The 23,361-nt window shown below is 40.7% G+C and overlaps 1 protein-coding gene across 6 annotated transcripts; it reads right to left on the bottom strand.

The window, feature by feature from the left end:
• Positions 1 to 9,095: 9,095 nt before the first annotated feature.
• On the bottom strand, positions 9,096 to 19,544 carry CNBP (CCHC-type zinc finger nucleic acid binding protein). 6 transcript variants are annotated; one of them, XM_046648080.1, is made up of 6 exons: positions 19,387 to 19,529; positions 12,723 to 12,795; positions 11,406 to 11,522; positions 11,195 to 11,287; positions 10,820 to 11,021; positions 9,096 to 10,095 (listed from the first exon to the last, which is right to left on the bottom strand). In XM_046648080.1, exons 3-6 carry the CDS (start codon positions 11,506 to 11,508, stop codon positions 9,978 to 9,980), a joined length of 516 nt encoding a protein of 171 aa, XP_046504036.1. In that variant the 5' UTR covers positions 11,509 to 11,522; positions 12,723 to 12,795; positions 19,387 to 19,529; the 3' UTR covers positions 9,096 to 9,977. The 6 variants fall into 6 exon arrangements, with proteins under 6 accessions (XP_046504036.1, XP_046503858.1, XP_046503772.1 ...); XM_046647902.1 differs by having other exon boundaries at positions 11,385 to 11,522; positions 19,387 to 19,527; XM_046647816.1 differs by lacking the exon at positions 12,723 to 12,795 and having other exon boundaries at positions 11,385 to 11,522; positions 19,387 to 19,544.
• Positions 19,545 to 23,361: the final 3,817 nt, after the last annotated feature.

The raw sequence follows: 23,361 nt of genomic DNA, 5'->3' as shown, positions 1-23,361 counted from the left end.
GCCCCATGGCCAAGTGGTTAAGTTTGCATGCTCCGCTTTGGCAGCCCAGGGTTTCGCCGGTTTGGATCCTGGGTGCGGACATGGCACCGCTCATCAAGCCCTCTGAGGCGGCATCCCACATGCCACAACTAAAAATATACAACTATGTGCCAGGGGTCTTTGGGGAGAAAAAGGAAAAATAAAATTTTAAAACAAAAAATTATAAAAAAAAAAAAAAAAAGAAAGAAAGAGGAGTCAACCTTACTTCTAGCATCTCAGGTTTTAATTGCCTTTGGGCTTGTGTTTTAACCTAGGGTTAACCAGCCAAAAGTACCAGAAAGTCCCATCCTGATTTGAGACGGCATTTTTTCTCTTGGGTCTAATGAGAATATTAACACCCAAGAAAACTATAAAAATAGAACATTGGAGAATTATTAAAATCCTTAGGAAGAAGTAGATTGGAACATCACAAAGGTCTAAGAAAAATTTAAAGTTATTAATAAAACTTTAAACCATTATATTTGTAGTGTTTCTGTTTCAAGTTTTCAAAGCCAAATTAAACTTCTAACCAAAGTTTAAACTGCAAACAAATTTGGAAACAAGATCTAAATGCCCAGGAAAAACTCATTTCCAAAATGCTGCTCAAGTTTAACAAAGTATGCGTTAAACAAAGTTTGAAATAGTAGACAGCTCCCTCCATGCACCAAAGCGTCAGAGAATCTCTCCTCAGTTCAGCAGAGCCAAGCAGCTGTCGTTCTCCGCGGAGGGCTATGGGCTCTTTTCCAGTTCCCTACACCACCACCTCTTCCATTTCCCAGCTGACCAGCTTCACTCCTATTACCATCTGCTGCCTTCCAAAGGCTCGGGAGTTAGTGGCCATACATTAAAGGCGGCCCTGAACAGGTTCAACCAGGCCCATTTCAGACTTACCCAACGTACTGAGAGGCATTCCTTCCTCTCAGGTGGCATGCAAAGAATCTGGTGGCAATGTAGGAAGAGCTTGAATTAAAACAACAGGTACTGGGGCCGGCCACGTGACCAACTGGTTAAGTTCATGCACTCCGCTTCAGCGGCCCAGGGCTTTGCCAGTTCGGATTCTGGGTGCAGACCTAGCACCGCTCATCAGGCCACGCTGAGGTAGCATCGCACATAGCAGAACCAGAAGGACCTACAACTAGAATATACAACTATGTACTGAGGGGCTTTGGGGAAAAGAAGAAAAAAGTGGAAGATTGGCAACAGATGTTAGTTCAGGGCCAATCTTTAAAAAAAAAAATCCATCATAGTGATCCTGCAAGATCAAGTCTTTTTTTTTTTTTTCACTTTACAGATGAGAAAACTGGAGCTGAGAGCCACTTGCTCAGTTTCAAATCTAAACCCACAACTGACTTGGAGCTGAGATTCCAACACCACAGCCCATATTGTTTGCATGATGCTACACAGCCTCAAGAATGAGCAAGCCTCTGCTGCTAAAATCAGAAGGGTTTTGGAAGCCCCAGTACAGCAATACCGAGACCCCAGAGGAGAAAGTCCAAGCTTACCTGGCCAGGTTTCAGAAGTCACACATGTTAATTCCCGGGGTCCTCTGCCCTCGGCTTGCCTTTTTAAGGTTTTAGGGTCCTCTCACTAATTGTTCTTCATGACTGAAGTATTAGCACAGATCTAGATATTTATCATCCATGGCTACCAAAACCATTTGGTGCAAGGCTGATGAGGGAATTTATAATGGATGGAAAAGACTGACATCACCAGAACCTACTGGTCAAGCTTAGTATCACCAAAAGTAAGGCAACCTGACATCACGTACCTCCTGATAAGATCTAACAGGAAGTACAGAGCACCCCCTATCATGTATCTTGCCTAAGAAAAGAAAAAGACCAAAACATAATCAAGTTTCTAGATCTAAATACCACTTTACAGAACCTCTGGGGGATAAAACCATGCGAAACAATACTACTAGGATACAATCAGCCAAATAAAGGTCAATGGGAATTCTTCAATTTTTTTTCCAATATAGACAGGGAACTGTTACAGATTTGAGACATAAGAGACACTACCAAATGCAATGTATACAGAGTATTTGGATCCTGATCCAAACAAACGAATTAGAAAAATATTCTTGCATCCACTGAAGAAAACTAAACAGAAGACTGAGTTTTTCATGCTACAAAAGAATTATTAAGCTGGTCAAATGTTAACAGTCTGGTTGTTTTACAAACATTCATGAGTGAAATTATACGATGGTTGAGATTTGCTTTAAAATAGTCTAACAAAAAAGGGTAGGGGAGAGCAGGAAGTTGATGGTTGCTGAAGTTGAGTAATAGATGCAACACAATTTGTACTATTATTGCCTCTACTCCAAGATTTTTTAATTTTTTTAAAAGATTTTATTTCTTTTTTCTCCCAAAGCCCCCCAGTACAAAGTTGTGTATTTTTACTTGTAGGTCCTTCTGGTTGTAGCATGTGGGATGCCGCCTAAGCGTGGCTTGATGAGCAGTGCCATGTCCGCGCGCAGGATCCCAACCAGTGAAGTCCTGGGCCGCCAAAGTAGAGCGTGCACACTTAACCACTCGGCCACGGGGCTGGCCCCCCAAGATTTTCCATAGTGAAAAAATGTTTTTAAAAGTTAAACTGAAATCAAATGGAAAATCATGTTTCTTCCATACATGACCACTTATCATCTTAGTAATATTCCAATTCCAAGGCAGTTTTTAGTTGACTTCATTCAGAAACCTAGCTAGTGAAGAAAAAGTTGATGTAAACTTGGCAGCTAGAGTAACTGTGATCTAATCCCGAAAACTGGCAGGAAAATCACTAGAGTGAACAGACCCTTTTCCTCCTACAACAGAGAACCAGCAAAGCTTTCAAAGTAGACACCAAGTTCTTACTTTTGCTCTCAGGTGTACTATTTAAAAATCAGAACAAAAATCTTGCCTCTGAATTTTTCAAAAAAAGGGTCTGTGACTCAAGCTCTGACCTCTGCCATTACCTGTTCAGGATCACTGTGTGGAAACTATCACCCAAAACATTAGTGGACAAGAAAATGGTCACAGTGTAGAGACAAATGTCACCTCATCTGTGCCAGCCAGACCATATCATTTGCACAAATATGTGTTTCTGACTTTTCCAAATTAAAAACACCACTGGAAGCACTGAATGAAAAGCCCATCCCTTTAAGCAGGTTTATGCCTAAATGAGCCAGAAATCTGACCTTGAACCATTCATCCAGGTCTAATCAATTCCTGATTAGAAGGCTCCTATCAGCTCCAATGATCATATAGGGCTACCTCATAAAATGCTACATGTATCAGCCAAGTATCAAGTACCAAGAAACATCCTGAGTTCATGTGTCTAAAGCATGAAACTTTGTGGCCTGATCCAGGAAGTATAAATGTAGTAGGTGGAATGACTGGAGTTCCTCATTCTCCTTTGGGGAACCGCTCCCCCGTCCCACCACACACACATCCGCTTCAAGTGGAAGCCCCACTGTGGTAACACCTTGCTCCCGTGACTATCATTACTGGGGGCACAAGGGGGCAAGCTGAATGCAAGTAAGAATATTTAAACTGAACCTAAGGAAAGAGATTGGTTACTCTGTGAAGGCAAGGCCATGAGATGGGATGATCAAAAGAGCAGATAGCCATGCTTATGAAAGAAATTCAACTCAATAAACTGGAAAAATTCTTACTAAGTCACTGAATTAACTACCTCTTTCTAGGCTACCAAATTATTTCTGCCTAAGCTTGGTCACTTGGCAATGTTCTGCTGGGGAGACAAGAGTAGTGAGGTTTTAGGCCCTGCTTTGTGGGTCATACTGCAAAGTATCTTCAATCCAGTGCTGAAAACTGAGAACCACAATAGCAGGGAGAAAAAAGACTGGAAAATATCAGGACTAAAATGCACCGACACTACTCAACGAAACTGCCTTGGTCTCCTCAGGCCTACTTAGGAAGTATGCTTCACAAGTGAAAGAGTAGAAATGGAGGTGCAAAAATGACCAAGTTTGTTATTTTTAAGAAACCACTACCACCATCCTTGCCATCAGATACATATCAGCTATCTTAGGAGACAGGTTCAATACTACAGCTTGCTATCAAAACATTTACTGAAAGATTAAAAGTAGCAGTTAAAGTTCCTTGTCAAGGTTTGTAGTGGGGTTGAAAAAGGTTAGATGTGAAGCAGTTATGTTTAATGAATGCTTTCACTTCTAAGGAAAGCAAAAAAGGATAATTAAACTTAAACCACTATAATTAAAAGGATAAACACTGGACTGAGCTGTTCTCAAATTCCAGCTGCACCAGTCAGGCGGAAACCTTACTTATCCCAATAGTTTTCAATCCAGTGGCCACTAGAATCACCTGGAGGCTTATAAAATACTGATGCTCAGGACCCACTCTGACAAATTCAATGCAAAGGTCTGCATCTCTAATTCTACCAAAGATGTTACTAACTCCTATTCCATTGAGACTGTTAGGATTTATGCAGTTATATGCTTTACATAGCAAGCATCTAAGGGTCACAACAGTAGCCCAACACTTACGTTAGTTACAGCAAATGGAATGCCTAATGCTCATTATTACATATCATAGTCTGTTGCAAAAATAATGTGCTCAAAATCTCCTATAGAATTTACGATTTTTACCAGTTTTTAAATCATGGAGGTTTCGACTATCACAACAAATATGAATATTATATACACTAACACAAACACATCCAAAACAGGGAGTAGGAAGAGACAGATGGTAAAAGTAGCTCTAAAAACTTCTTTGACATCCCCCAAATCTCAAGGCTTTACTTCTGGCATTTTAAGTAGACAAAGTTATAAATGCACTTGTACCAGACAGCATAGTCTAAATGTTTTCTGGAAAAGACCCAACCATCCCAAAACCCTATGCTACTGATCTAAGGCAAATATGCAGTTTTTTGCACATTGCAGTGCAATGCTGCACTGGACTCCTGAAAACACAACACAATGTGCACAGGTACCCACATGTAAACAATGCGTCACTAAGTTAATTCCATCACTGTGACCTTTCATTGCAATACAGCCTATTGGGTCTGTGGGGAGGAGGGGAATTATTGACCTACCTATTGTAGGGAAAAGGAGGAACTTCTTAGTTCTTTTTAAAGTGCCAAAGCAAAAATGCACAGACCAAATGATCATTTTAAAAGACTGCTTTGCTAGGGCTGGCCCCGTGGCCGAGTGGTTAAGTTCGCGCACTCCGCTGCAGGCGGCCCAGTGTTTTGTCGGTTCGAATCCTGGGTGCGGACATGGCACTGCTCATCAGACCACGCTGAGGCAGCGTCCCACATGCCACAACTAGAGGAACTCACAACGAAGAATACACAACTATGTACTGGGGGGCTTTGGGGAGAAAAAGGAAAAAATAAAATCTTTAAAAAAAAAAAAAAAGACTGCTTTGCTAAATAAGCAAAAAATGCAGACTCCATGGTAGGTCATAGCTAAAAAACCTTAACAGTGTAGCTTTCTTTGCTATGCACATCTAAATTACATGGAATTCTCAATCGGAATATGGTATTAAATAAGCTTTCCACCTCCAATTAGGTGGACAACTTCCTTTCCCGGAGAAAATGTCTCATACTCTGCCATGATTAGAAAACCGAGTGTCTGACCTCCTGACCCTAGAATTGCCACATGCTAAGAGCATGTCCCATGAATAATTTAGCATATAAAAAAATCAAAATAACTCCATTGCAATAGCTATAATCTTCTCAGACAAAATCTTTCAAGGCACTATATACCATAAACGTTCACTTTGGAAATTTTTTCCCCACAACCTCAACATGTGACCATTTCTATTAAGAAAACCAACTTTTCCTTACGTAGCTTTTTTAGCCACATATTTTTCTTCAATATTTATAAAGAACCTCAAAACCATGAAGTGCACTATATCACTCTCAGTATAACTTGATTTTCCTGAACCAGTGGGGTTCAGCAAAATTCTACATTCCCATCAATTGTGTAAGAATTTTATAAACTCAAAGCAACATGTGCATAAGGGGTATATAAAAGGATACTGAGGACCAAGAGATGACTAGGTTTTCAAGGAAATGGTTATCACTACAATGAAAAAAATGACTGCCTTAAATGATCAAGTCCTGTATCAACAGTAAAAGTGATGTAACGCAACTTTACACTTTTCTTTTTGGTGAGGAAGTTTGGCCCTGACCTAACATCCGTTGCCAATCTTCCTTTTTTTCTCCTCCCCAAAGCCCCAATACATAGTTGTATACCCTACATGTAAGTCCTCCTAGTTCTTCTATGTGGGATGCCGCCATAGGACAGCCTGATGAGTGATGTGTAGGTCCACGCCCAAGATCTGAACCAGCGAATCCCGGGCTGCTGAAGTGGAGCACGCAAACTTAACCGCTCGGCCACAGGGCCGGCCCCACATTACACGCTTTTAAAACATTCTTGCCAAAACAAGTTCAAGATGAACCTAATAATCAGGCCTCTAGGCCAGGAAATACAGGGGATATAAACAAGCTAAATGACACCATGAAGGAAAAAAAATCAGTAAATATAAGACAGTCAAGAAAACTGCTCTGGTCTAAAAAATCAAGGTTATGAGGGAAAAAAGTAGGGAACCATTAGATTAAGAGACTAAAGAAACTTATTAACCAAATACCAATTTATAAACGCCAACTGGATCCTGGTTTGGAAAAACTGGCTTAGACTTTTTTGATACAAGTGGGGCTATCTGAATATTGTTACGTATCAGATGGTACTAGGGAAACATTAAATATTTTTCCTCCCTGAGGAAGATTATAACATCCACTGCCAATCCTCCTCTTTTTGCTGAGGAAGATTGGCCCTGAGCTAACATTTCTGCCCATCTTCCCCTACATTATATGTGGGACGCCTGCCATAGCATGGCTTGGTAAGCAGTGGTAGGTCCTTGCCAGGGATCCGAAGCGGCGAGGCCTGAGCTGCCGAAGCAGTGCACGCAAACACAACTGCTGTGCCACCAAGCAGGCCCCTTAAGTTTCCTAAGTATGATAAGGGTATTGTGATCATGAGAGAGAACATCCTAATTCTTATGAGATGCATGCCAAAACATTCAGGGGTGAAGTGTCACATCTACAACTTACTTTCAAATGGCTCAGCAACAAATGTTTGCTATCAAAATCTAGGAGTATACCTAAGTGTTCACTGTACTGGTTTATTCTTTTTAACTGTTCTTGATGAAATTCTTCAAAATATGTTTGTAGGTAAGAGCTGCATGTGAACCACTCATTTAAGTCATTGATGAAGAAGCTTCAAGACGTTGAGAAAGCTATTCTAGAAAGTAGGCAAAAAGGAAGTAAAACTCAACAGAGATGCAAAAGCAAGATGAAGTTTTATCCATTAGACGATGCAAAATTCATTGTAGTACCTCCACTTATCTTTCCTTCATCCCCTCAAGCCACGTTACTAACAGGAGAAACCTTTGACCTTTTATCTATCTTGCTGGATGGGAATCTCAGCATATACTGGAGAAACACAAGGGACTGGTCTCTTCCTAGGCCCTATGTCCTGGAGGAAGAATTCACTTCAAGTTAAGAATCAGGCTTCTTACCCAAAAGTGAAAGCTGCTAAGCCCCAAGCAAACCTCACTTCTAAAACCAATCACCTATCAATGGAACTTTACTATCTGAAAACTTTTTAAAAAGTTGCCTTAAAAACAGGTCATACAAGGCATTAATTCTTACATGAACTGCTCATTGGCAGTAGTTTGATTTCCCTGTAAAAAACACACTTTCATGTTGCACTTGCTCAGAGTCATCAAGGACAACAAAATAAACACTATCTTATCAAAGAACATTTTGTGGTCTGCTGTGAATAAGTCCCTAATTATGTACTCAAACAGTCTCCCAGCAAAGGGTGCTAGGTACTACAAACGCAGCACAAAAAATGGCTGTGTGTGTGAAGGGGCCGGCCCCATGGCATAGTGGTTAAGTTTGGCACGCCCAACTTCAGCGGCCAGGGTTTAGTTCCCGCACGTGGACCTACACCACTCAGCAGCAGCCATGCTGGGCCAGCGACCCAAATACAAAATAGAGGAAGACTGGCACTGACATTAGCTCAGGGCAAATATCCCTCAAGCAAAAAGGGCAAGATTGGCAACAGATGTTAGCTCAGGGTGAATCTTCCTCAGCAAAAAAAGACTGTGAAGTAAAGTAGTTCTAAATATCTCATTTGCTATATTTTGTTTTAGTACTTGAGGCTGGAAACCTTGGGGGGGAACATCCCATGTGCACCACCCCTACAACCCCGAACTTAATTAATTCAGCAGTGATGCCTTTAATTAACACTGAGGCATACCATTTGCTCAGTAAAAATTTCAAATGAAAAAAGAAAGTATGTAAGCTTATATTCATAAGGAAATGAACCTATGTCATGACTTCACTTTCTTGCCTGCTTTGGACAAAACTGGAACTGACACAGCACAGCTGAGACACCACCATTTTAACACTGCAGTGATGTACCGTAACAAATTGACCAGACTACATTTACGATGAAAAATCCACAATATATCCAAGGTGAAAAATCACAGTGCACTCGGGGGACACTAAGTCAGGAAAGCACATGTCACTAACTGTATTTAGTCCAGTGGGGAGACAAAAAAGTACAGAGGGCACAGGGTAGGAAGGATGTTTAAGGTTCTAGGCTCTGGGTTAAGCTTCTAGTAACTCATCTATAAAGTGAGTTTATTCAACTAAATGATTTCTAACTTCTTTCTCAACTTCAGACCTGATGCTAGGAGAAAAAACAAGGAATCCAACATTTCAGATCCTTGTGAAGCCCAGGAAATGTTAAAACATAGCAATAGTATTAAAACTGTGCAGAATGAACACAGGAGGGCACCATTATAATGGATTAGAAAGAAAATTAAATTTCTCTATCACTGCAAAACAACTGACACCAAAATATCTAAAGCCTATGCTTCCTTATAACAGCTGTTTTTCATTACTGAGGACATGACTGAGTCAGTACAAAGAGACAAGTCCAAACCGTCGGCTTTCAGTCCTCCACATTCCCCTCTTTAATATGGCATTTTGCACTATATACATTAATGAAAATTTGAAACAAACAAAAAGAACTTTAGTCAAACTCCCCTTCCTCCTCCAGCTTTATTGGATAGTTTAAAATTACATTTCTATTTTCTAGGACTTCAGTTGCTTTTTCCATCTGACTTTTAAAAACTGATTACAGCAAATGAAACACAGTTGTCTAAGTGATATAGTATACAAAAATAACATCTTGATTTCTGTGAAAATGCATTTCTCTGCAATTCCTGAATAGCTCCAAATTATGCTAACTCTGAGCATAGATGTTTACTCTGGGTTTTAGATTTAGTCTTTGAAAAAATGTGTTCTAAACCTTTGCCATCACCATCTGTATATCCAGCATCAACGCTGTGATGAAGTTGTTCCTGTTTAGGCTTTTATCCCGATTTTTCTCACATAGCCATTAACACGCACATTTGTCTTTTTATTTTGTTTACTCCCACTCAACTGTATGTTCTATGTAGGGCCTGATACAGATGTTACTTGATGTTATTTAATAGCTACTGAGGTCAGACAATCCAAGGCCATCATTAAGCTAAAATTAAAGTTATTTATGGAAGCTCAAAGACACTTCCAGAATTGGTTTTACCTCCTACATGGGAACATATTCAAGAAACCCAGAACGGGCTTACTGGTCTGACTCAACTCTTCCCATTCATCAATCCCTATTCACCAGTGGCACGGAAAGGGGGTTCTTTAACAAAGCATTATACATAACACCTCTACCAAACTAAACATAAACTTTTTTTTTTGTAGTTAAATGCAGAAAGTCGATATTTTTCCACCCCTTTCCTCCTTTTACACGGCAAGTAAAGCTCACTGGCCTGGGAGTAGCCTCTATCTGCCAACCTTTGGCCAGTGAAGAGGATTCAGAGAAAATAATACAACCATCAATCAGAAAAAGGAGGGGCGACAAAGGAAAATAATTAAGCTGTAGCCTCAATCGTGCATTCCCGTGCAAGGTGCCCTGACTCGCCACAGCGGTAACAGTTGACTTCACTTGTCTTGCTGCAGTTGATGGCTACATGACCGGTTTCACCACACCTAAAAAGAAAAATTAATAGTTTTCACAATGGTGCTCAGAATATGTAAAACTGTACTAAAGCACTAGTCAGTGCAGAACAAAAAGTAATGACAAGTGAAGCAATACATTCTTGTTTTCAAGACATTAAGTCTTATTAACCCCTAAAATAACAGCAGGAAGGAAGAATTAGCTAACTAATTCAACTAGCTATTGTGCAGCCTAAACCATAAAATTAAAATACTCGCCGTAAGAGAGAAACACCAAACCGAAACACTAGCAAAGATGTCATATCCTCATACAAATTAATTCTTAAGATTTCACAGGTATGTATACACCAAAACCTAAATTTCACACTTTGAATATATTCATTTTATTCTATGTCACATTCACAGATAGGCAAAGATTTCTGGTTACACGACAAAAGATTTCTGTATATGAATTATACAGTTGTCTACAAAGTCTCAGAAAACTCCAAAGTATTGTAACATTACATTTTTATTTTTAAAACAATAAAAATTCTAAAGTTATATAGGCTGTCCAGCTGCCATAAGCTATCACGGCAGAATACTAACTAATGTATAGACAGGCTGCTTGCTAGCTATGTATGCCTAAAATGTGTCTCACCTGGTCACAGCCAAATGTCACTGAATGTACTGATTTACAAGGTCCTTCCGTTTGTATAGTTAATTCATCTCAAAGAATCTCTGCAATGAGCTTTCCGCCAGCAACATTCTAACAACTTACCTATAGCATTTCACTTTGGTGCAGTCTTTTTGAATGTGCCCAAATTCTCCACAAGAATAGCACTTCTGCTCATCCGCGTGGTCACAGTCACGAGCCAGATGGCCTGGTTTGCCACAGTTGTAGCAGCATTGCTCTCGCTCTCTCTTCGGCTCCTTGCAGTCCTTGGCAATGTGGCCACCTCTACCGCAGTTATAGCAGGCTTCAACAATAAGGAAAAGAAGCAGACCAAGACTATAAAACCTTTACAAAACGTTGCTGTTTTTAAACCATACAAAACCTCAAAGACAGAAAATCTTTTCCAATGCTATGTGCAGTAGCACATGCTCACCTCTCCAAGTTCTAGATGGGTATGAAAAGGAAGTGTTAAACACTTACCATCCTCCTGAAGATCACAATCCTTGGCAAGATGACCAGACTCACCACAGCGATAACAGATGTCTGGAAGAGATGAGGAAACAAACTGGAAACCTATTTTGGGCAGAAACAAAAGAATTTTGCTAATTAGACCAGTCTTGATACTAACGAATACTGAAGTACTTCAAAATTTTTTATTCGACAAAAATACCTCTATCCGAGGTAAAACCACCTCTGCCACGGCTTCTCATTCCACGACCACGGCCTCCGCCAGTAGGGCATTCCCGGGCCCAGTGGCCAGATCGTCCACACTTGAAGCACTCATTGCTGCTCATGGCTGCAGTCAGATCTTCAAAATATTAAAAATGAAAACGTTAAACCACTTAAAATTACTTTTAGCCTTTATTCTCCTCCCCTTACAGTGTATTTCTGGACATAGTTATTCGGGGGGCAGGGGGGAGCCAGTCTATATACTGGTGAGAAAAATAATCACAACTATATACTTAGGCATTATAATGCCTATTATGAAATATATTAAAAGTGAAAAACGTTGTAAAACATATTTTCATACAATTTTTGATCTTTAAAATACAGACATTAATTCAGTTATTGATGGGGTGATGGGATTTACAGAACATCCATCAGAAATAATTAGTAATACCTCATTTCAAGTCCAACTTAATGAACACACTTTCATGGTCATAAGCCAGTAAACTTTATTTTGGACAACTGGAAATCATTTACTAGTCATAAAATTGGAATAACCCAGACCCATGAAGCTGTAGTATAGTTTCTGAGAGTGAAGGGTAAGTGAAGAAAAATAATTTCTCTGTTACCTTGGCATCTAACACAGTGTGCCTAGTTATACTGTAGCACTTGCTTTCTGACCAGTCTCCAGAAGATACACTGTGTTAAAAATAATAGAAAAGCGACAAAGAGGTACACTACCCAAGTGCTAATGGCATCTAAAGCACTGGGACCATTTATTTACTTTTATTTTCCTCTTTTCCAATTTTTCTGTAATTTTACATTTAAAACAAGGCCACTTGGAATTTCATAATAGACTCCTTTATTGGAAATTGTGTCAAAATAAAAGCAAAGTTCCCACTAAAGCAAATGGCTTTTATACTTATGTAACAATCTAAAAATAAACAGGGGCTCTTCCTAGAATAGAAGAGAATGGAATGGAATAGAATGGAATGGAATGTTGCAGGACAAACTCCTAGTAAAGTGGCCTTTAAAAAAACCAGCTACTAAAAACAAGGTAACTTTTAAATTTCCACACTTCCATATCTAAAGATTTTTACCCTGAATTCCAGTTGTTAAGCAATGGTACACAAAGTTTTAAAAATACCTTCTCAAAGCCAAGCATAAGAACCATGACCTAGGCAAAACATATTGTTCCAATTGAGTAAGACTGGCTAGTGGAACTAGAAAACCAACCACAGCACCTAAACTCAAATGGCACGGCCTCCCTCCCTCCTCTCAGTAACTGGTTCATCTTTAAGCTGAAGAGAAATCTAGTGACTAAAAAGAACTCAATACTTACTTATTCCAACTCTCTGCAATCAGATTCAGGATAAATTTTCAGAAGAATCTTTCTACCAACTCTTGCCTTGCCACTTGCCATATAAACATTCCAAAAAAAAAAAAAGGGGGGGGGGGGGGGGAGAAGCCTGTGACACTTGTAGTGGTTTCAGAAGTATAATGCACATTTCTAGTCAGAAGAAATCAGCCATTGAGGATTAAAAATGCATTTCTGTAAAATGTGAGATTACATTTGCTTTCTTACACTGGTGTTAGCATTCTCAATCACACGAAATGCTGGTTTCCACCAGAGAAAACAGGATAAACAAATACAATCTGCATCTTCCTCTAGTTTACAGTCAGACCAATTTGAGCATATCTCACTATGGCTCTCGATGAGTTCTTTGCGCAGAAAAGAGCACTTGCTTTTACAAGGTAATCCAGGCAATCTGACAAATCCTAAAATTTTATAATTTAATATTTAAACAAGATACTTATCTTTTAGAAAATATGACAATCCAATATTCAATATGTATTTCTAAAGCTAAAGAAATAATAGTTCTGGGCAATCTCCCCTCTGGACTGCTGCCTTAAAGGACCTTGTTTATTTCATAATAGTAAAGTGCAAAGGAAATATGTTATAATCAATCATCAAATGTTTATCAGCAGAATGAAGTCAGCATTTAAAATTTTAGGTTTACTTTCAGCATAGAAATACTAGTTCAAACAATTTAGCTACTCAAGAACTGATTAACCTATGTGTAGATTTTTCATGAACTATTTCTTTCCCCATTTTGTCTTACTTTTATTCATGGGACCCAGATCCAAAGTGAATAGAGGAAAAAGAAATGACAGGAAAAGTATTCCTGGAAAGACAACGATTAGCTAAAATAACACTTTAAGATTAAACATTAAGCTCTACTTTGTCCAACCCTAATTCCTAACTGAAAGTTGGTTAAAATGCAATCATTTCCATATGAACTGCAAATTATTTAGGAAAGCAGTCTCTCTCCATTTAGACTGCAATTAAACCAATCTGTAAAACAGATATGCACAGTTCAGTGGCAAAAGCAGAAGTTTATACACTGTAACTAGTTTTAGATGTTTGTTTTGCCATCAACAAATTTTAGTCTCACATAATTTTATTTACTAGAGTAAATTACTGTTAAAAAAAAAAACCCCACAATCTTAAAGGGAAAAGAAACATTAATTTTATTAACATCCGAAAGACTCATCATTAATAGGTCACGTGTTTTTAAAGATGTCTTCACAGTGGGCTTAGGTAATGCGTATGCAATCTGCCTTCTCCCTCTTTGGCCAAGTCTACATTTTCAGAGTCCCTTGTGATAGATTTGCTCTTTAGTAACATTAAACCAACTGATTTCCACTATGTTTTAGAGGCATGCTACTTATCCTAGGAGGCAGGGCCCCATTCTAATATTCATATACAAATGTATTCTCTTTAGAGGATTTCATGTTATTCCTTAGGAAAACTAAAGGCAGTTAGGTAAGGCAGAGCTGAGAACTATGGCTCTGTGATTCTCACTGCCTATGACTGCTCTTGGCTGGAATTTTGCTGTACTGTCCTGCCTCCACCCTCTCCACCTGTCACAACCTCTTTCAACCTTCAAGAGCCAACTCAAATGCCAACTCTATAAAAGAATCTGACCACATCTCCCAGCCTGGAACTCTCCTTCCTGTTAAATAATAGACCCAGGGCACTTTGTTAATATGTCTGACGGCACTACCATAGTGCCTTTTAGCATATTCCTTGAGGGCAGAGACCAAGTTATTCACCTTTGAATCATCACAACACCCCATATAATTAAGCATTTAGCAGCAGTTATGTAACTCAGTATTTTAACTGCCCCTTTTTTGGCAGAGGGAGTGCTAAGAGTCATTTGCTGAATGAACTGAATTGCGTTTTTTGTATAGATCCAATTCAATCTAATCAAGTACTGACAACAAAACATTCTTGCTATCACAAGAGTTACTACACCAATTAATTTAAAGCAACAATGTATTTTCAATTATGTACTCATTAAGGATTGACTACAATCACTCTAAATTAGTATTTATTTCAGATTATCTAATAAAATTCCCACATGTAACTGGGAAAGTCACACTAAAAGTCAGCAACCAAGACAGGACTCTAACTTGGCAACCAGGCTCTTCCTACTACTCCAAGAATTCACAATCAACTAGATCTCTGTAATATTTTATGGAATGCTACAAAACTTTATACTAATTCAAGATAAAAGACAAAATACTGTGTTCTCGCTGTTGCCAGGCAGTAGGAGAGCATATATTTTCTTCCTTTTGCTGCTAAAAATCACTGCTGCATCTACACTTACGCATCCTCACACAGTAAAAAGACTTGGGGACCATAGCTAAGGTTGGGTTAACCACTTAACCAACCACTTGACCCCTCTCCTGTCCTTATCTGGAAAAGGAAGACAATAAAACTGGTCTGTGATGAGAATTGTTACCAGGTGCCTGATGCTCAATTTAAAAAGCTCTAAGGGTTTATCTCTTTTGCTTACATAGTTATTCTTTCCTTTCTACTCTTCCCCTAATTAAGTTAGATTGCTTACAGGTAGGTTAGAAAGCATTCCCCTGTCTAGAGAGCAGGCTTAGAGTGGGGCTAAGTCTGCTTATACTCAAGTTGCCTAGCTCATAAAGTCTGTTTCATAAATGGAGTGGAGAAGGGGTAAGAAAAGAAAAATGGGTGAATTTCAAATTACTTCACATTTTCAACAGAGATCAGGTATCTGTTTCCATTTCAATTTTTCGGTATTGAATTTTCATGACACAAACCACATTCAAAGATGCAGTAGCAGCACAAGGCATGCCAGGCAGCAGGAGTACGGCAGTCTTAAAAAGACGGAAGGTTCACTGTGAAGGGCCATGTATGCTAAGCTAAGAGGCCTATTAACAAATTTTGCACTCATGTAGGCTTTACCACTCAAATCCTGGAATTGGTACCAAAACTCAAATGGCTATATTAATTTGTCTTCAATAATGTCAGTAATTGTATCACATTTTTGATACCAAGAATAAAGCCAGTAAACTACTTAAATCTAAACAGTACATGGTCAAAACTAACAATAAGAGTGCCAATGAATAAAAGACCATAACTCTATAAATATTACATTTAAAATAAACAGCAACAGCAAGTTGGGGGTGGGGGATGACAAAGTATGATGGGAATCTAGCTTTATTGTTCTATATGGTTTTTTCCTAACACAGCTGTATATAATCACATTTGCTGTATCCCTAGCTATTTTCCCCAAGCTGAGGGTTATTCCTGACTCTTCTGCGTTGTTGACCTACTTGCCTTTAGACCACTGTGGAGCTTTTACCCCCCTCCCAATGCACTCACTGTTAAGCTCTAATAAGTGGGTTTAGTGTTCCAACAGTACTGAAACACTTCAGACTGTTGTAATAAAAATAAACTATAGATAGACCGGAAGGAAGCAAGTTACATTGTGCATTACCTGCATTGTGGCCAGAACAGTGAAAAAGAGAGTACAATACTGGGAGCAATTCTGGATTCTTATCCCGGTTCCTGCATTTACTGCATGACATTGGTTACTTACATCCATTTCTGCCTCCCCTGACCCCTAAAGGGTTTTAATTAACAACTAAATATCTACTATGAGCCAAGGGTTAAACAACGTATGATCTATACTCCTTACAACCTTGCAAGTTATGTATTCTTGTTTCCATTTTACTGATATGGAAACTGAAGATCTGAGACCAAGTGACTTACTCAAAGCCATAAAGCTAGAAAGTTCCAGAGTGAAAATTTCAACAGTCTGGCTCTAAGTCCTCTGTAGAGAGGCTTTTGTTAGGGTTAAGTGATAAAGTGCGTGAAAATGCTATTATCAGAAGAGTATACCAATTCACCGCTTACTTCAAAAATTTACACAGGGTACTGTCACTAGATAGCAAATAATTATATAAAGCACACGTTAATTTGAATGCAAAAAGCGTTTGTTCTATAATTCTCTTTAATAAAAATAAAATTACAATTGATAACTTTCTAAAAAACCACAGCCATAAAAGAATTTATTCACAGTATACCATCTCATAGCTTTCCCGAATTTTAAGCCAAGATAGATTTTCTTAACCTTCTTTGAGGCAGAACTTAGGAGTGTCACCACAGACCCAGACTGGCCACCTGACGTCACTAGTTAATACCCTCATTTCTAATTATAAGCCACTCCAGGTGATCACGGTACTACCCTCTCCTCCTAACAGAATCCATCTACTTATAAAGTGGGTCCGTCACAAGCTTTCATTTTATTATCCCACCAGTTTTTTGCAACATCAAAATGGTGCATACTTCACTGGAATCCCTCAATAGCATGCCCTTACTGCAGCAACATTTGCCACTGCCAGAACAGGAGTTCTGTTAAGTGAGACAGTATGGAAAGAGGGTTCTCCACACAGCCAGCCAGGATGCCTTGGCATCAGTCTTCTGGCTCTCCACTTACTGTCAGGAGGCTAGGAAGAGGAAAGAAGCCAAAATCTTTTTTTAAAAAACCCTCTCACTCCTACAGCGAAAAAAACCAAAATCCCTCTTGTGGTTAAGTATGTAGCCAACAGACCAACCATTCCAATAAGTCAAACTGCAGTTCCATTGCTTTTGAGCACCAATTGGGTACCTTCCCATGTACATACCACATATTAAATTTTAAAAGAAAGGTAAAAAGGATCCAGTCAAAAAACCATATTACAAAACCCATTCATAATGCCTTAAAGAAAGATATGACTGCCTGTTCCAGATGTTCAAATGCCAGTGTCATAAATACCCTTTGGTCTTCCACTGATTTGACTCAAAATTATTTTACAGACTGCACATTTGTTTGAAATACATTACCTCTCTTGTTATTAATATGAAAACGAACGTGGACCTCTGGTTGCTAAGAAAAACTTACCCAAGTTTTCCAATGTGACGCATATAGATAAGTACACAAATGTATACTGCTAGCTTTTTTAGAAAAACTGTCACCAAGAGTTCCAATTTGGAAAAAAATTAAGTATTCAATACAGCCCTTGGGAATCTAATAAATTATTCCTTTTAGATTTCAGTACAGAGAGCTCCCTGTAGACAAGAATCAGGCTCAACAAGCTAAAAACAGTATGTACCTAAGTACGTGGCACTTTGTAGGTGTTTAAGCCATGATGAGAGCAATTTTTTTGAAGCATTTGAAAATAACTGCTTGGGGGGGGGAGAAAACGCCTAAGAGGTAGGAACTTTGGCACTCACATCTTTTTAAAAGTCTCAAAACCTTACTTAAGCGTGCTTGAACAAGCGTAACAAAGTTGCTAATTTAATTAACTTAAGGTTAAGGCATTCACGCACAAGTTAATTGGTTCTGTTTTCTCTCCAAAATTGGGTCAAACAATAAAAGAGGAAAACTTATTTTTAAAAACTTGTAATTCGGGGGCAAGATGAGGCTATAAATGAGTCTCCCTTTACCTTAAAACAAACAAAAAACTGGTCTTGGCTTCTTTATTTACCCTTTCTACGGACCCTTCAGAACAAAGCGTGAAACACACTATCTGAAATCACAGGTGATTACTAAGCAATGTTTTCCTTTTCTAAGACCCCCCCCCAAGACCAGAGGTAGTCACTTCCTTGGGAAGTGCCCTGTGGCTGACGCCATGCGGCTAACATGTGGCAACAAGCATAATCCTTACCCATAATAAAATCAACACCCAAATCCAAATATGGGCTATTATACCGTTCTAAAATAGGTTTTCACGTTTGGGAAATCTAGATGGAGGCTGGCGAATCGACTTTCCTGTCTCGTTTTTAGATTAAATTGCATTCGTTTAATTAACCCCAGAAATGATGCAAAGGCTACTGCTGCTGCTATGATTTTGGAAGTTTGACAAATTCATGTTTTCTTCTGATAATTGAGTTTTTAGAAGGCCCCTCCAACTCAGATAGCGTCGATTCACGGAAAGCTGGCTCTATCTGCCTCTTTCCGAATTACAGTGTGAGCCAAATAATTTAGCACTTGAATGACGATAAAAATTCAAGAAACGGGAAGCTATCAAGTATGAAAGTATGAATTCCAAAGACTCTCAGGCCTTGCAGCAGTGTGTCCCACCATCCTAAACACAAGTGCTTCTTCAAGGACCGTTTTCTAAACCCACCAGAACCCTTGGCACATGGCCCGCCAGGCCCACTACCCCAGCACATGGCCCGTAGAAGGACCCAACCCCATCCCCCACTGCATCCACACCAGGGGCCTTTCCCCACCACCCGGCCTCCTTCCAGTAAGTTCCCGCCAAATCGACCCTCCGTCCAGCACTCCGCGACCCTCAAGTCTCAGGGCCTCAGTCCCAAGGGCGCACGGGCCCGGGCCTCATTTGCTGTCAGGCTGCGGCCTGGGGTGCGGCCTTGGCCCCGGGAGAGGCCCGGACGCGCGGCGGCCCAGCTTCCCACGATGAAAGGAAGGGCAGAGGGGTCTCCCGACTGCTGGGGGCCGGAAACCCGGGCCCGAGGCGGCAGTGGCAGCCGAGTTTCCCGCCTGACGCAGCAGCAAAGCAGGCCAAAGTGCGGCCGCCATCGCCGCCTCACCGCTCCCTACCCTCTCCGTCCGCCCCGGGCCAGGTCCCGCGCCGCGGCTCCCTCAGCCTCCACCCCGGCCCCTACTCCGGGTCCTCACCTTCGGCGTCTGAGCAGACCCGCAGCGGCGGAGACTCTGTCGCAGGCCCGAGGAAGACCGCTCACAAGGTAGCGGCTGTTTATTTTCAGGGTCCTTGCCTGCGCCACACGCGGGTCTGCACACGGCCCCACACACGCCGCTGCGCACGGCTCTCCTCCGCCTCGCCCACGCGGCCAATCAGCGCGCTGGGCTCGGGCGTCCAATCAGAGTCGGAGGGCCGCCCAGACCGAGCGCGGAGCGGAGTGGGCTGGGCCTCTTCTTCCGCGCGCCGCGGCCTGTCCCGTCGTGCCCCGCGCGAGGCCTTTCCCGCTCGTAGGCTCAGCTCCCGGGCGCGCTCCGGCGCCTCTTGCTTCTTCCCGGCTCCGCGCGGCCGGGGGCAATTTGGGCTTCCTGGCCCCGGAGGTTTCTCCCAACACCGAGCGAGGAGGGGTGCCAGGGGACGGGTCTCAGGGAAGTGGCTGTGGTTAGCGTGGGACCGGGAAGACTCCTCCGCCTTCTCGGGCTCCGAAGACAGCATGTGCCCGTAGGCCTTGGCTCGGACGCGCGGAGCCAGGCCCCATTGCCCGATACCCACGTCCCGGTTTGGGGAGAAGTCGTGGCCGCCGAGTCGCGGCAGGGACTGTGGCCGTAGGCCGCCGGCTCTGACATTGGTTTTGGGTTTTGTGTGAGCTGGAGGAGAGCCCGGAAGGCCTTGCTGCTTTCACCTCCGGGACTGGGAGACCGCCCTCAAAACGGGAACGCGGGCTGAGGGACGGGGGCCGGCTCCGGGCGGCGTGAGGACGGGCCAGGATGGCACTGAGACTGCGCCTCACAGCACACCTTGTGACCTGTTGAGCGCGCTGGAGTGACGTCCCAGCGACTCGAGGGCTGAGGGAATGCCAGGAGAGCCCTCGGGCCTGAGCTCGTGCATTCAGGCATGGCCCTTGGTTTAAATTTGGTGTTTTCTCCAAAAGGTTGCGTGGTCATAGATACTCTGTCAGGATGAAACCAATTTAAATTGTTCAATATGAACTAAAGTTTCTGAAAATTTTAGACTTTTATTGGAAACATGAAAAAAGAATGGAAGTCTCCAGTTTTTCCAGTTCTAAAAGGCCCTGAAATTACTAAAATCTCATACTAAGTTTAATATGTTCTTTGAGGTTAGCATGCAGCCCATGGCTGGTGTATCGAGGAATGTACTTTCCATTCCTTTAATGACTATTCTGAAATTAAGTGCACAGATCTATTAAGACGTTAAAACTGGAACGCACAGGCCCTGTTTGTAGCATTAGTTCGGCTGGTAGCTGTGCGGACTCGAGCTATCGTTTTGCTCCCAGTTTGCTCTCGTTGAATCCTCCGAGTCCCGAGGCTGTACGACTTTTGAAATCGTGTTTGTGAGGAGGCGGGATAGCGGAGGGTTTAAGAGCGCACGTGCTGAGAATCAGGCGTTCAACTTGGGTTCACATCAGTAGTGCTTAATCACTGTAATGCATTTAGCAGATTGTGCTCAACACAGTGCTTAATAAAAGGTAGCAGTTATCAAAGAGTGAATGTACTATTTCAAGGACCAATTTTTCTTTAACTTTTTTCAACCAAGACAATTTTAAAGTAAACATATTTTTAAATTCAGTATGAAAAGGCACCATTTCCAATAAGATTGCACTGCGTAACAGTTTATGTATTGAGTTTTAACACCAGAGTTACCAATAGTAAAATGGTATTTTGTATTTATAGTTTTATTGCCAAGAAGCTTATGCAGCTTTATAGGCTTCCCCTCCCTAACTGATTAATTTTTATAGTATCTTGAGGTAAGCAGTAGTGTGGTAATCGCAGGCACTTTAGTGATTTCCTAAGCCCTAACAGTGAGTCAGTATAATGTAAGAGGCTGTGTAGGAAGTCCACCCTTGGTATATCCACGCCATATTAGGAGGACAGGTTAAAATTATAAGTTCATATTTCCTGACTTGATTTTTATTTGCCATTCCAACCACAGTGCTGCACAAAATGTTTGCTATTCATTATAGATCCAGGGACAGAATGTTCCTAATATTAAAAAAGAGAGAGAGAGAGAGAGTGGGTGTGAATTAGAGACACTGGACGTAATGTTTTTCTATAGGTTTTAAAAGACGTAAGTGGAAGGAATGGAAACAATGTAGTCTTTGCTGCTTGGCTCTGGGAGTAGTGACAGCTAATGGCTCCTCTCTACCTGGCATCCAGCTTTCTGTAATGACAATTATTAATAGAACCAGACTGATCATGAGGCATTATGACTGTCTCCAGAGAAAGTCTATACTGGAATATAACTACAGTAGCTTGTGTTGTCTGGATATCCCCTTGGGTACACCTGTTTCATTAGAGATGTTTGAAGATAAAGGAAAAAGCCAACCCACTCGAAAGATAAACTGCCAGCCATATCTGAAGAAAGAGGCTCCTATTACATTTCCCTCCTGTAGAAAAGTGTTTTCTCCCCCACCTTCGGTCTAGTGTTCAGTCTTACCCAGGTGTTGTGCTCAGCATTGCAGGAGTTACAAAGGTGACTAGTTAAGACGTAGACCTTGTCCTTGAAGATCTTACAGGACGAAAAGGGCCATAAGAAAGTATTAAGTGTCCTGAGAGAAGACCAGGTAAAATGCTGTGATTCAGCATGATTCAGGATTCTTTAAAATGAGTACCAGTTGAGCAATACCTGCCAACTCTTAATTTCCCCTAAAATGCCCAACTGCATAGTACATGCCTTAACTTCTGCTGTTAAATGGAGAGGATATCGCATATATCTGTCTAAACCCTTCCGTGTGTTGTTTTCTCTGCCAGCAGGGAGATAGTCTCTGACTTTACTTAGAAAGTATACAACTAAAGGAGAATCAATTGCTTCCACGCTCCCCTCCTCTTCTGAAGCAGAACATGGTTTACTAAGTTAAATCCTGAAATAGGGATCAGTTATACCGATAATAGCTATTAGTTAATATATATAAAATTCTTTTAACAATGCCTGGCATAGAGTAATTACTACTAAAGTGTTGTCCATTATTATCATTATTGTTATTTATTGAGTGCTTTTCACAAAGCCCCTATAGGTTTATTATCCCAACAAGAAATCGGGTCCAGATGCTTAGGCAGCCCAGGTGCTTAAACACAAGGCTTCCTGCCTCCCAGTAGTTATTGAAACCCAATCCTACAATTTCCTATTGGCCCATTAAAGTGAAAGGAATGCTAATTCGTGATAAGGAAAATATGAAACACTGACTAATAATTTAGTGAGCATTCCATTCTTCCTCCTCTGTGACCTCAAATTGAAACTGTCTATACTTCCGCAAACTAACTGGTAAGAGAAACTTTATTTGCAAATAGTTTTGAAAGTTTCGAAGTAAAACCACCCATTCTTTTTTTCCTTAAAAGAGAAGTAGATGCATTCATTTAAAAAAGAAAAGTAATTTTGAATCAAGCATCTACATTAAACTTTGAAATAGGTAGTGTGTAGCAAAATAATGGTGTGTGTAAATTGTTTCCAAATAGTATTTTACAAGATGTCTTAAATTGTTCTTTGAGAGAGCATTATAAAGTGTAAAATTTGATCATGTAGCTCCCCTAATCTACAAAAATAATGTAATTGATTGTTAAAGTTGAAAAAGAACTACTATGTAATTGGGTGATTTAGAGTCTAAAATCTAGAAGAATATTTAGTCTAATCTCAGAGTATTTCATCTAATCCCCTCATTTGAAATGAGTAAAGAAGACCTATAGAGTTGCACAGAGTTCCTACAAGTCCCAAAAACAACTGATGTTTTTAACACAAACTAAACCAGGGTGCCACCCATACCTCAGAAGGTGCTTGTGACCTGATTGATCCAATTAATTGGTGGTAAGAAAAGGAGAGCCCAAATCTAATACTGTGCATTTGTTGCATGTATCTTCAGCCTTTTTCTTTGGAAATTAACACAAATGGCCATTCTAGTTTATAAATTACTTAGGAGTTCGGCAAGGATGAATCAATAATCA

The sequence above is a fragment of the Equus quagga genome, chromosome 1 (assembly GCF_021613505.1).
Source record: "Equus quagga isolate Etosha38 chromosome 1, UCLA_HA_Equagga_1.0, whole genome shotgun sequence".
NCBI lineage: Eukaryota > Metazoa > Chordata > Mammalia > Perissodactyla > Equidae > Equus > Equus quagga.
This window is presented reverse-complemented; position numbering and strand designations above follow the sequence as displayed.

What these genes read in the sequence shown, in the direction of transcription:
- CNBP (XM_046647816.1), bottom strand. Translation starts at nt 11,508, where the DNA reads ATGAGCAGCAATGAGTGCTTCAAGTGTGGACGATCTGGCCACTGGGCC. An exon ending in TGGTTTTACCTCGGATAGAG is followed by an intron (nt 11,288 to 11,384) that starts GTATTTTTGTCG and finishes TGCCCAAAATAG; the next exon opens with GTTTCCAGTTTGTTTCCTCA. An exon ending in ACCAAAGTGAAATGCTATAG is followed by an intron (nt 10,096 to 10,819) that starts GTAAGTTGTTAG and finishes TTTTCTTTTTAG; the next exon opens with GTGTGGTGAAACCGGTCATG.